Raw genomic sequence first — 12783 nt, 5'->3', positions numbered from 1 at the left:
TTTATACCCCAGCAGACTATCTCAATATTTATTTGTTTTAATTTTGGGTACAGAGGGTAATGAGTAGAAAGAGAATTCCCAAGCTAGAAGAAGAAAATATTTTTAGGCGAGCTTTCAGAGAAAATAAACTTATTTTTAGTATTCCATCCTGTCCCCTCAGCAAGTACCAAGAGATCAAAGCACTAACCTCAGCCCCCTCAGTAGACACATGTACCGGTGTGGCATAGATAACAAAGAGGATTCAATTAGCCTGGGTATGAAAACAAAGCAAGTATTCAAGGAAAAAAAAAATGGACTAAAGGACGGGGAAAAAGGGAAATTTTCCACTTAGCTTTTGAGCAAAATCTTTTTCTAATCTTGAATATTTGTCACCTAGTGCCAACTACTGTAATTCAGAGAGCAATGCCACTTGAAATACTTTTTACTTATACAGAAAACACAAAATAATCAAAGACAACTGAATTTCACAACTCTGAAAAAATCATTCAAGAAACCAGCTATTTAAAATATCGTTTAAAAGTTACATACAATTGTAACAAAGGGAGCAGATGATTGAATTATGAAAGTATAATGAGCCAAATATTTAATATATTAAATATATAAGCTATTCAACACATTGGAAGACTTCAAATTTCAGGCTATGTCTACAAAATTTATATAAAGTATAGTTAGTTATCATAAAGGTAACATAGTTCCCTAAGAACAATAAGCTTCAAAATGGTTATCTTAAGGCTATTCAGAAAACTTACTTTGATCCAAAGCAAGCCTAAATGATCATTATGTAATGATTGTACTAAATAATTTTCACCATTACACCTAACAAAGTTTATATAGAAAATCAAGTTTCAAGTTCCAGCTTAATATACAAGAAATAAATATCAAACTCCTGTTGCTTTGTTTTTCCAGTGTCATAAAAAGACTCAATAAAGTATGTTCCTTTAACACAACTCCTGGCAATTTTATGACACCCACTGTAAGGACTTTAGGCCTTTATCTTGAAAAATAAAACTAAAAAGTAAGTACTACTTGTATTTCTCAAGTTGACCATGACTTTTCATATCTCCATGACTTTCACTATATTTGACACAGAGAGTTGAAATCATGTTGGAAGATAAGTGGGTAGGAGGGAAGGAAAAAGAGGAAGAACATAGTTGTTTCATTCACTCAACAAATATTTATCAAATGCCTACTGACCAAACTGTTCTAGGTATCTGGAAAACATGGCTAAACAAAAAGGAGAAACACAAATTTATAAAGGATTTCTGTTGCTAGCAGCAACAATAAGTTACAGCGATAAGATACATGAGCTAGCACTCCTGGATCCCACATACCCATTGATAATGGTTTCCTTCTACTTCTTCCTTTACTATAAAACATACAGAAAACAAACTAAAAACAAAAATTCTCTTGAACATTTTTTCAGAAACTGAAGTAATATATCTGAAGTAAAGAACCCTCTAGGGATGCACTACATATGGTCAAGGATATGGGCATTATTGCTAGAAAGCAGATTAATCTCCTTCTCATGCTGTCATATCATCTCCTCTCTTATTATTGCAAAACATGCAGTGAAAAGCAAGGTCCATGGGGATGGGAGTCTGGAAACAGCAACATGTTCTGAAGATATGGAAGATGGCAGAGGACTCCTATGCAGTAAGAGTATGTTACCACTAAAGAGATAGGGAACAAGATTTGGTTGCAAAACAACAAGAATAGCACACATAAGAGAAGAATGGTTAGCGTCAGAAAAGTAAAGCAGTTATAATTCTTCCAAAGAGGACACTCTTGTAAAGGAAGATTTGTCTCTACTAGGTCTGCTACTCTTGAGCTTTAATTAGTATAATCACAATGCATAATGCAGGTGCATCTGAAAGGCTAGAATCACCATTATGCTATCTGTTAAAACCATCTTTCATAATCAAGTCAACCATAGCTTTCCACAGATACGATGCACTACCATGCCCAGAGTCATCTGCGGTTTTAAAATAAATTTTTTTTTTACTCTTTTGTTCAGGCCTATTCCACAAGACACTAAACAGAAGCAAAAATCTTAAGATTCTGAACAAAATTTAAAAGCTGTTGGAATATGAAAGATTTTCTATCACTTAAATTATTACAATTATTAAGCATGCATAAAAATTATACATTATAATAAAAATAATATGGTTATAACAGTAAATAGTGAATGGATAGCTTCAAGACTCTGTGGACTGAATCTGGTCTTTGGAAATAAAAGCATAGAGCAGTCAGCTAAATATTGAATATACATTAAAAAAATCTATAAGTATTCAAGCCAACCAAATAAACTATTCCTTTTTCATACTAAAAACAAGATCTTCACTTTTAATACCTTGAAAACAATTTTAGTTCTGCATTAGTCCATTCTTGTAGTGCTATAAGGAAATACATAAGACTAGGTGATTTACAAAAAGAGGCTTAATCGGCTAATTGTTCCACAAGCTGTACAGGAAGCCTGGCTAGAGACACCTCAGGAAACTTTCAGAACGCAGAAGGTGAAGGGAAAGCAGGCACGTCTTACATGACTGGAGCAGGAGGAAGAGAGAAGGGGGAGGTACTACCCATTTATAAACAAGCAGATTTCATGAGATCTCACTCACTATCACGAGAACAGCAAGGAGAAAATTCACCCCCATGATCCAATCACCTCCCACCAGGGCTCTCCTCCAACACTGGAGATTACAATTTGACATGAGATTTGGGCGGGGACACAAATCCAAAGTGTATCGCTCCACCTTCGGCCCTTCCCAAATCTCATATCCCTTCTCAACAGTGCCCCAAGTCTTAACTCATTTCAGCACTAACTCAAAAGTCCACAGTCCAAAGTCTCATCTGAGACAAGGCAAGACCTTTCTGCCTATGACCCTGTAAAATAAAAAACAAGTTAGTTACTTCCAAGATACAACGAAGGTATAGAATTGGGTAAATACTCCCTTTCCAAAAGGGAGACAGTGATCAAAAGACAGGGTCTACAGGCCCTAGGGCATGTCCAAAACCCAGAAGGGCAGCCATTAAATCTTAGGGGCCCAAAATAATTTCCTTTGACTCCATGTCTCACATCTAGGCAACACTGATGTAAGGGGTCGGCTCCCACAGCCTTGGGCAGCTCTGCCCCTGTTGCCCTGCAGGGGTACTTTCCCTGCAGCTGCTTTCACAGTCTGGCATTGAGTGCCTAAGGCTTTTCCAGGCATATAGTGCAAGTTGGTGGACCTACCATTCTTTGGTCTGGAGGATGGTAGCTCCCTTCTCACAGCCCCACTAGTCAGTGTCCAGTGTGTGGATTCTGTGTGGGGGCTCCAGCCCTACATTTCCTCTCTGCACTGCCCTAGCAGAGGTTCTCCATGAGGGCTGTACCCCTGCAGCAGGCTTCTGTGTGGACATCCAGGCATTTCCATATATCCTCTGAAATCCAGTCAGAAGCTTCCAGGCCTCAACTCTTGTCCTCTGTGACCCACAGGCTTAATACCATGTGGAAGCTGCCAAGACTTATGGGTTCCACCCTCTGGAGCAGTTGACTGAGATGTTATCTGGGACCCTTTTAGCCACAGCTGGAGCTGAAGCAGCTGGGACACAGGGAGCAATGTCCTGAGGCTCTGCAGGGCAGTGGGGCCCTGGGCCTGCCCCACAAAACCATTCTTCCCTCTAATGGCTGCAGGCCTGCGATGGTAGGGGCTGTGGTGAATGGCCCCAAAATGCTTTGAGGCATCTTCCTCATTGTCTTAGGCATTCAGCTCCTCTTTTTTATTTTTATTTTTTAATATTTTATTATACTTTTGCAAATTTCTACAGCCAGCTTCAATTTCTCCCCAGAAACTGAGTTTTTCTTTTCTATCACATGGTCAGGCTGTAAACTTTCCAAACTATTATGCTCTACTTCCCTTTTAAATATAAGTTCCAGTTTCAGACCATCTCTTTGCAAACACATATGTGTTTTAAAGTTCCACAGATCCCTAGAGCAGGGGCACAAAGCTGCCAGTCTCTTTCTACAACATGGCAAGAGTGACCTTTACCCTAGTTCCCAGTAAGTTCCTCTTCTCCATCTAAGACCTCCTCAGCCTAGACATTACTATACATATCACTATGAGCATTTGGGTCACAACCATTCAACAAGTCTCTTGGAAATTCCAAGCTTTCCTTCATCTTCCTGTCTTCTTCTGGGCCCTCCAAACTGTTCCAACCTCTGCCCATTATGCAGTTCCAAAGTCGCTTCCACATTTTCAGGTATCTTTATACCAATGTCCATTCACTGGTACAAATTTTCTATATCAATCCAATCTCACAATACTATAAACATCTGAGACTGGGTAATTTATAAAGAAAAAAGATTTAGTTGGCTCATGGTTCTGCGGTGCCAGATGAGTTGGTCTCCCTTGTATGAGACACCTATGGGGAGCCATGGGGAGCCTCTGAGGAGAAGAGTCTCCTTATTGCCTTCATATCTTTATGCCCTGAGAGCATAATAGCTCAGCGGCATTCCACAGGTTGCTCAGGGAGATAACACTCCCTTGAAGCAGTGGAGTATAATCAAACATCTTGGCTCCTCCTGAGACCCACTCCCACTTGTTTCAATCCCTATAAGTTAAAGATCTTAAGTAGTTTAGACACACACCTTTGCTCAAGGAAATTCACAGAAACCTGCCACTGCTATATATCTTATTGAATGACTCACGAGTACTCCTTCATTGATTAATCCTTTTCCTCATCGCTTCCTACCCCTCCCATCTGCCCTAAGAACAAAGATCTTGTAAACCAATAAATTAGGCGGAGAAGAGCTCTGGGCCATGAGCAAGCCTCCAATGTTCCGGTCCCCTGAACCCACCTTTTAAATGCTTATTCTGACTCTTTCTAACTCCTTTGTCTCCGCTGAACTCAGGGTACCCGCCAGGTGGTGTGGGGCTGGTTTCCCCAACAGAGGCTGTACAGGAAGCATGGCTGGGGAAGCCTCAGGAAATGTTCAATCATGGTGGAAGATGAAGGGGAAGCAGGAATGTCTTACATGGCCAGAGCAAGAGGAAGAGAGAGAATGGGGAGATGTTACACACTTAAGACCACCAGATCTCATGAGAACTCACTCACTATCATGAGAAGGGAAAGGGGGAAATTTGCACCCATGATCCAATCACCTTCCACCAGGCCCCCTCCTCCAACACTTGAGGTTACAATTCCATATGAGATTTGGGCGGGGACACAGATCCAAACCAAATTAAGTTCTAATTATAAAATGCATTTATGTAAAAGCAAAACACTCCTATTTGCTTCTATAGAGAGTCACCACTAACCTATGAGTCATTACCTTCCTTTAAATATTCTGTAATGCAAAGTCCACCAATAATTATACCTTTCTGGCTAAAGAATTTTTTAAACACAATATTTAAATAAGAAGATATGACAACCAAAGAAAAAAGACATTTTCAAAAAACCATATATTATTTACAATTTGCATTAGTTTATGCTTCTGTCATAATTTATGAGAATGCACAGAATTAAAACACAGAACTAGATGTATATTGAGAAACAATTTTAGGATGTTTCAAAATTTGAATGAATTCTCATTTTATAACTCAGACATTTTATATATCATATATAATATATAAGCTCCAACTCTGGTTGGGGGAAAAGGGCAATTTCTATCGACAAAAGATTTACTTTCATTAAGCAAAAACAAGCTTTCCCATTACAGGAGTCAAAGTTGTAAGCCAAGTTTCAAAGTGCTGTAGGCAACTTCACATGAGAATATTCCCAAGTAGAATTTATAATTTACATACCTGTACAGATGAATATTTAGAAAAATTTTCCATTTGATACCGCCTAAAATCTTCATTTAGTCTTTGATCTGAAACAAGGGGGAGAACAGATTTCAGTTCATTGAGTAATGTTCAATTCTTTAAAACTAGAAATACAGTAATCATTTGATATATCCGATGCAAAATGGGCTAGTCTCCACTGCTTCTCAAGAGAATATGAATCATCAATTTCAATACACCATTTTAAAACTTGAAAATAGGCCCTTTTCTATATCTAAGCCAACTAATCACTGCCAAAGTCAAAAAAAAAATAACATCTGCAAAGAACTACCTTTTCTGATTTCATAAACATGAATTCTCAGTCTCTGCTGGCGTGCTCTTCGGGTTAATGAAAGTAAAATATATTCTCCACATCTTATTCCTGCTACAAAAATTGAGAAGCATTGGGAAGATAAGCTATAGTCATATCTTTTAGAATTCTTAAAACCAATTGAAATTTTGAAACTCTTCCAGGACAAACCTCCACCTTGAGGAGAAATTGCAGGACAAAGAATCCAAATTAAACAGGAATGGGTAAGAGACAATGGGGGAAGATCTTTATTCACCAGAATAAAGGTGAGAGGTCCCGGTAATAACAAGGCCAGCCCAGGCCTGGTGGCTCATGCCTGTAATCCTAGCATTTTGGGAGACTAAGGCAGGTGGATCACTTGAGGTCGGGAGTTCGAGATCGCCCTGGCCAACATGGCAAAACCCCATCTCTACTAAAACTACAAAAATCAGCCGAGTGTAGTGGCACATGCCTGTAATCCCAGCTACTTGGGAGGCTGAGGCAGGAGAATCACTTGTACCTGGGAGGCAGAGGTTGTAGTGAGGCAAGACCGCACCACTGCACCCCAGCCTGGGTGACAGAGTGAGACTCTAAAAAAAAAAAAGAAGAAGAAAAGAGAAAGAAAAAAAAAAGAAATAACAAGACCATATTTTTATTTACATCAAGAAAAGTAACATACATACAACATAGTACCCAATAAATTTGCAATCACACATTCTTTTCAAGATCACACAGAACATTTAATGTTGATTATTTACTGGTAACAGAAAGTCTCGATAATGTTCAAAGGGCTGAAACCAAAGACAGTATGTTCCCTTACAACAGCACAATAAAGTTGGTATCAAGAACCAAAAACAACAACAACAACAAAAAAGGAAAATCCTCTATATCCTCTATATGTTTGGAAGTTCAGAAATCACTTTTGGCCAGGCATGGTAGCTCATGCCTGTTATCTCACTGCTTTGGCAGGCCAAAGCAGGAAATCACTTGAGCCTAGGAGTTTGAGGCTACAGTGAGCTGTGATTGCACTACGCTCCAGCCTGGGCAACAGAGCAAGACTCTATCTCAAAAAAGAAAAAAAAAAAAAAAAAGAAGGAGAAGGAGAAGGAGAAGAAGAAGAAGAAAGATCTCAGGAGGAATTACAAAATAAATTTTAAAGTATTTTGAAGTGAACAATAGTGAAAATGTGATACCTCAAAACTTTCTTAAAAATCTGTAGCTTTAATTGCATATACTAGAGAAAAAGTCTGAAGTTACAAATGCATTCCAAGAATTTAGAAAAACAGCACCAAATTAAATTCAAAGAAAGCCAAGTGGAGTAAATAAAGATAAGCCCAGAAAATAAAGAAATTGAAAATAAACTAGCATAAAATGATAAAAACTATGTTCATCTCAAAGTTATTTTTAAAGAACATCTGATGAAATTCAAGATATATTCATAATAAAGCCTTAGCAAAGTAAGACTATAAGGGAACACTGTTATTATAATGAATGCTTATGTAAAATACACAACAAACATCATACTTATGAGTAAAAATGTTGAAAACTTTCCCCCAAATTAGGAATCACATAAGGATAAATTCTTATGACATTTACTCAACACTCTATTGGAGGTCAAAGTTAATGCAGTAAAACAAGTAAAAGATCTAAAAGGTATAAAGGCTGGAAAGGATGAAACAACTGTCATTATTCATAGTTATAAGTGCATATGTGATTAATCCAAAAAAACCACATTCTTAAAAATCAATCATTAAGATTACAAAGTTGTTAGATACAAGGTCAATATATAAAAATTAATTATATTTCTAGATACTGGCAACATAAAGTTAGAAAACAGTAAAAGATGCTATTTATAGTACCATAAAAAAAATCAAGGCCTAGGAATAAATACAATAGAAGATGTTTAAGACTCCTACACAGAAAACTATGGAGTGTTTCTCTGGAAAAAACTTTAAAATTCATATGAAACCAAAAAAGAGACTGAATAGCCAAAGCAATTCTAAGCAAAAAGAACAAACCTGGAGGTATCATGTTTCCTGACTTCGAACTACACTACAGGGCCACAGTAACCAAAACAGCATGGTACTGGTGCAAAAAACAGACACATAGGCCAATGGAACAAAATAGTGAACACAGAATTACAGCCACATACCTACAACTATCTGATCTTCAACAAACCTGACAAAAACAAGCAATTGGGAAAGAATTCCCTACTTTAAATGGTGCTTGGATAACTGGCAAGCCATATGAAAAAAGACTGAAACTGGACTCCTTGCTTACACAATATATAAATAATAACTCAAGATGTATTAAAGACTTAAATGTAAAACCCCAAACTATAAAAACTCCAGAAGACAACCTAGGCAACACCATCTGGACATAGGAGTAGGCAAAGGTTTCATGGCAAAAATGCCAAAAGCAATTGCAACAAAAGCAAACACTGACAAATGGAAACCAATTAAAATTAGGAGCTTTGGCACAGCAAAGGAAACTATCTACAGAGTGAACAAGCTGCAGAGTGGGAGAAAATTTCTGCAAACTGTGCATCTGACAAAGGTCTAATATTCAGCATCTATAAGGAACTTAAATTTACAAGAAAAAATACCATTAAAAAGTGGGCAAAGCTCATGAACAGACACCTTTTAAAAGAAGACATATATATGGTCAGCAAGCATACGAAAAAAAGCTCAACATCACTGATCACTAGAGAAATGTAAATCAAAACCACAGTGAGATACTATCTCACACCAGTTAGAATGGTTATTATTAAAAAGTCAAAAAATAACAGATGCTGGTGAAGTTGTGGAGGAAAAGGAACATTTATACATTTTGGTGGGAGCAGAAATTAGTTCAACCATTGTGGAAGACAGTGTGGTAATTCCTCAAACACCTAAAAACAGAAATACCATTCAACCCTTTAATCCCATTACTGAGTATACATCCAAAGGAATATAAGTCATTCCACCACAAAGACACATGAGCATGTATGTCCATTGCAACACTATTCACAAGAGTAAAGACATGAAACCAACCTTAATGCCCATCAATGGTGGACTGGTTAAAGAAAATGTGGTACATGTATACCATGGAATACTATGCAGCCATAAAGAACAACGAGATCATGTCCTTTGCAGGAATATGGATGGAGCTGGAGGCCATTATCCTTAGCAAACTAATGCAGGAACAGAAAACCAAATACGGCATGTTCTCAATTATAAGTGGGAACTAAATGATGAGAACACATGGAGGGGACCAACACACACTGTGGCCTATGGGAGGGTGAAGGGTGGGAGAAGGGAGAGGATCAGGACAAGTAACTAATGGGTATTAGGTTTAATACCTGGGTGACAAAATAATCTGTACAACAAACACCCATGACAAAAGTTTACCTATATACCAACCCTGCACATGCACCCGTGAACTTAAAATAAAAGCTAAATTTTAAAAAAAGAAAAACTATTAATCACAATACAAACCTCTTTTTTTCCCTGAGTTTTCAATTAAGAAAAAAACTAGATCTGCGTCCTCAGTAATTAAAATAGAGTAAGAAGTAAATTATGTATTAATAATGAGGGAAACACTTTCAATCTTCATAGATTGACTATAATCTGAAGAAAATTTTACTGTAACTTAAATTCTGTTATTTCCTTCATTCTACAAGTACTTATCTCACTTATTTACTTTGCATTTCCTGAATATATGAAGATGCTGGTGCATATATGTATATATATACACACACATATACACATTCACTGAGTTTCAATTTGCTAATATTTTATTTTGGATTTTAGTTCCAACATGCATAAGTGAAACAAGTCTACAGTTTTCATTTCTTGCAAGTATGCTTTTTGTGTAGTAGTTAAGAAAAGAGACACTGAAACTAGACTGCCTGGGTTCAAATCTCAGCTCAGTCACCTACTAGCTCTGTTAACCTTGAATTTGTGAAGGCACTTATCCAGAGGGTTGAGCTATCTATAGGTATCTATTGGTACAGCATTGGGTATGAGAATTGTAAAGGAAAATAAACCAATCATGGCATGAGGTGTTACTGGGCATCAGCTATAGAGAAGCAGGGGCATAATCACATTAAGATTACTGACAAGAGCAGAAGGACTAATGGGTAATGGTTACAGCCTGTAAAAGACACCAGTAAAAACAAACTAGGAAGCAGTCAAGGAAGTAAAGAAAATGAAGGGCTCAAAGGATAGAGGTCTGAGGAGGTCAAAGAACAGTTATAGTAGGAGTAACATACTTGAGTTTAAGACATCAAAAAGTAGGATAACTTGAATAGGACTTCTGCTTATACTCAAGAAGAAATACCATGGACCACTTTTCTGCCTGACACATGAAAAAGCAAGAAAATAAATCATCAATGTCTTACAGTACACTAGACATCAGACAATGATAATCAGAGACATGAAACAAATGAGGTAAGCCCTATGACTGCCCCACCTTAATGACTTAAGAGACCTTCCACGGCCATGATACGGGGGGAGGAAATGCAAGTGGAGATCACTGGACTCTTATTAAGAGGTGGAGCTGAGAAGTAGTGGAGATTAAGCGAACTAGAATTGGCAGGACAAAGTATAGAAGACTGCACATAGAAAGAACCCTAGGGAATGTGAGACCTGTAGAGGTTCTTCTCGAGTACAATACAGAGTACTGAATAGCTCTTTATTTATTAAAGAAATTAAGTTTGTGTTTTAAAACTTTTTCACAAAGAAAACTTCAGGTCCAGTTGGCTTCACTGGTGAATTCTATCAAATATTTAAGGAAGAAATAACACCATTTTATACAAACTCTTACAGAAAGTTGAAGAGTACAAAATATTTTCCAAGTAATTCTATGAGGCTGGCATTACCTGAGATTAAAACCAGACAAAAATATTGGGAAGCGGGGGGAAAAAAGGCACTTTAAGAGGCTGAAGTGGGAGGATTGCCTAAAACCAAGAGTTCAAGACCAGCCTGGGTGACAAAGGGAGACCTGGTTTCTACAAAAAAATAAAAATAAAAATATTAGCCAGGTGCAGTGGCACATGCCTATAGTCCTAGCTACTGAGGAGGTTGAGGCAGGTGGAAGGTTTCAGCCTAGGAGTTCCAGGTTGTAGTGAGCTACAAGTGTACCACTAAACTCCAGCCTGGGTGACAGTGAGATCCTTGCGCAAGAAAGAAAAAAAAGGTGGGGCGGGGGGAGAAAAAAAGAAAAGAAAAAAAGCTTCATAGGTTGGGCATGATAGCTCACGCCTATAATCCTAGCACTTTGGGAGACAAGAGGATCACTTGAGCCCAGGAGTTCAAGACCAGCCTGGGTAACAAAGGGAGACCCTGCTTCTATAAAAAAATAAAAATAAAAATATTAGCCAGGTGCAGTGGCACATGCCTGTAGTCCCAGCTAATCAGGAGGCTGAGGCAGGTGGAGGGCTTCAGCCTAGGAATTCCAGGTTGTAGTGCGCTACAAGTGTACCACTAAACTCCAGCCTGGGTGACAGTGAGACCCTTGAGCAAGAAAAAAAAAAGGAAGAAAAAAAGAAAAGCAAAAAAGGTTCATAGGTTGGGCATGATAGCTCATGCCTATAATCCTAGAACTTTGGGAGGCAAGAGGATCACTTGAGCCCAGGAGTTCAAGACCAGCCTAGGAAACATAAGGAGACCCTATCTCTACAAAAAGAAAAAAAAAATAGCCAGATATGGTGGCATGTGCCTGCAGTCCCAGTTACTCAAGAGGCTGAGGCAAAAGGATCGCTTGAGCCCAGGAGGTTGAGGCTGCAAAGAGCCATGACTGTGCCATTGCACTCCAGCCTGGGTAACAGAGGAAGATCCTGTCCCAAAAAGAAAAAAAAGCTTCTGAACACACTAAAATTTTAAGCAAACATTTATAAAATAAAATTCAATAATAATCGAGAAAGGATTATACATCATGAGCAAGTAGAATTTATCCCAGAAAGGCAAGGTGGTTTTAACATTTGAAATTAATCAATGTAATTCACTCTATTAACAAATGAAAAATGAAAAAATATCTGATAATCTCAATGGATGCAGAACAGCATTTTTAAAAATCCAGCATCCATTTTGATAAAAACTCTCTGCAAATTAAGAATGGAAAGGAACATTCTCAACATAAGAACATCTATGAAAAACCTACAACTAGTATCATACCTAATTCTGAAAGATAAATGCCTTCCCCATAAGATCAGGAACAGGACATGGATGCGTATTCCTATCACTTCTGTTCAACACTGTACCAGAGATTCTAGTCACTGCAATAAGGCAAGGAAAAGAAATAAAAGGCATCCAAATTGAAAAGAAAAAAATAAAACTGTTTTTATTTTCAGATAACAAGACTATCTACATAAAACTACTGATAGACTCTACAAAACTACTAGAGCTAATGAATGAGTTTGGCAAAGCTGCAGAGCAGAGTATTAAAAAACATTATTTCTCACCACACATCTACAGCCATCTGATATTTGACAAACATGACACAAACAAGCAATGGGGAAAAGATTCCCTATTTAATAAATGGTGTTGGGAAAACTGGCTAGCCATATTCAGAAAACTGAAACTGGACCACTTCCTTACACCTTATACAAAAATCACCTCAAGATGGATTAAACACTTAAATGTAAGACCTAAAACTATAAAAACCCTAGAAGAAAACCTAGGCAATACCATTCAGGACGTAGGCATAGGCAAA

The 12783-nt window shown here is 37.8% G+C and overlaps 2 protein-coding genes across 5 annotated transcripts in view; both read right to left on the bottom strand.

Annotated features, from left to right (window-relative positions):
* Window positions 1-12783, bottom strand: part of LOC126955052 (peptidyl-prolyl cis-trans isomerase A-like) — a 789087-nt gene that overhangs the window by 111544 nt on the left and 664760 nt on the right. The gene's annotated exons all lie outside the window — the stretch shown is intronic.
* The window catches only part of SCLT1 (sodium channel and clathrin linker 1), a 214627-nt gene that overhangs the window by 197668 nt on the left and 4176 nt on the right, over window positions 1-12783 (bottom strand). For all 4 annotated transcript variants that reach the window (XM_050791221.1, XM_050791223.1, XM_050791219.1 and 1 more), the window contains exon 2: window positions 5784-5851. In XM_050791221.1, coding sequence (XP_050647178.1) covers window positions 5784-5851 — 68 coding nt within the window. The remainder of the gene's footprint in view (window positions 1-5783; window positions 5852-12783) is intronic.

The sequence above is a fragment of the Macaca thibetana genome, chromosome 5 (assembly GCF_024542745.1).
Source record: "Macaca thibetana thibetana isolate TM-01 chromosome 5, ASM2454274v1, whole genome shotgun sequence".
Classification (NCBI taxonomy): domain Eukaryota; kingdom Metazoa; phylum Chordata; class Mammalia; order Primates; family Cercopithecidae; genus Macaca; species Macaca thibetana.
This window is presented reverse-complemented; position numbering and strand designations above follow the sequence as displayed.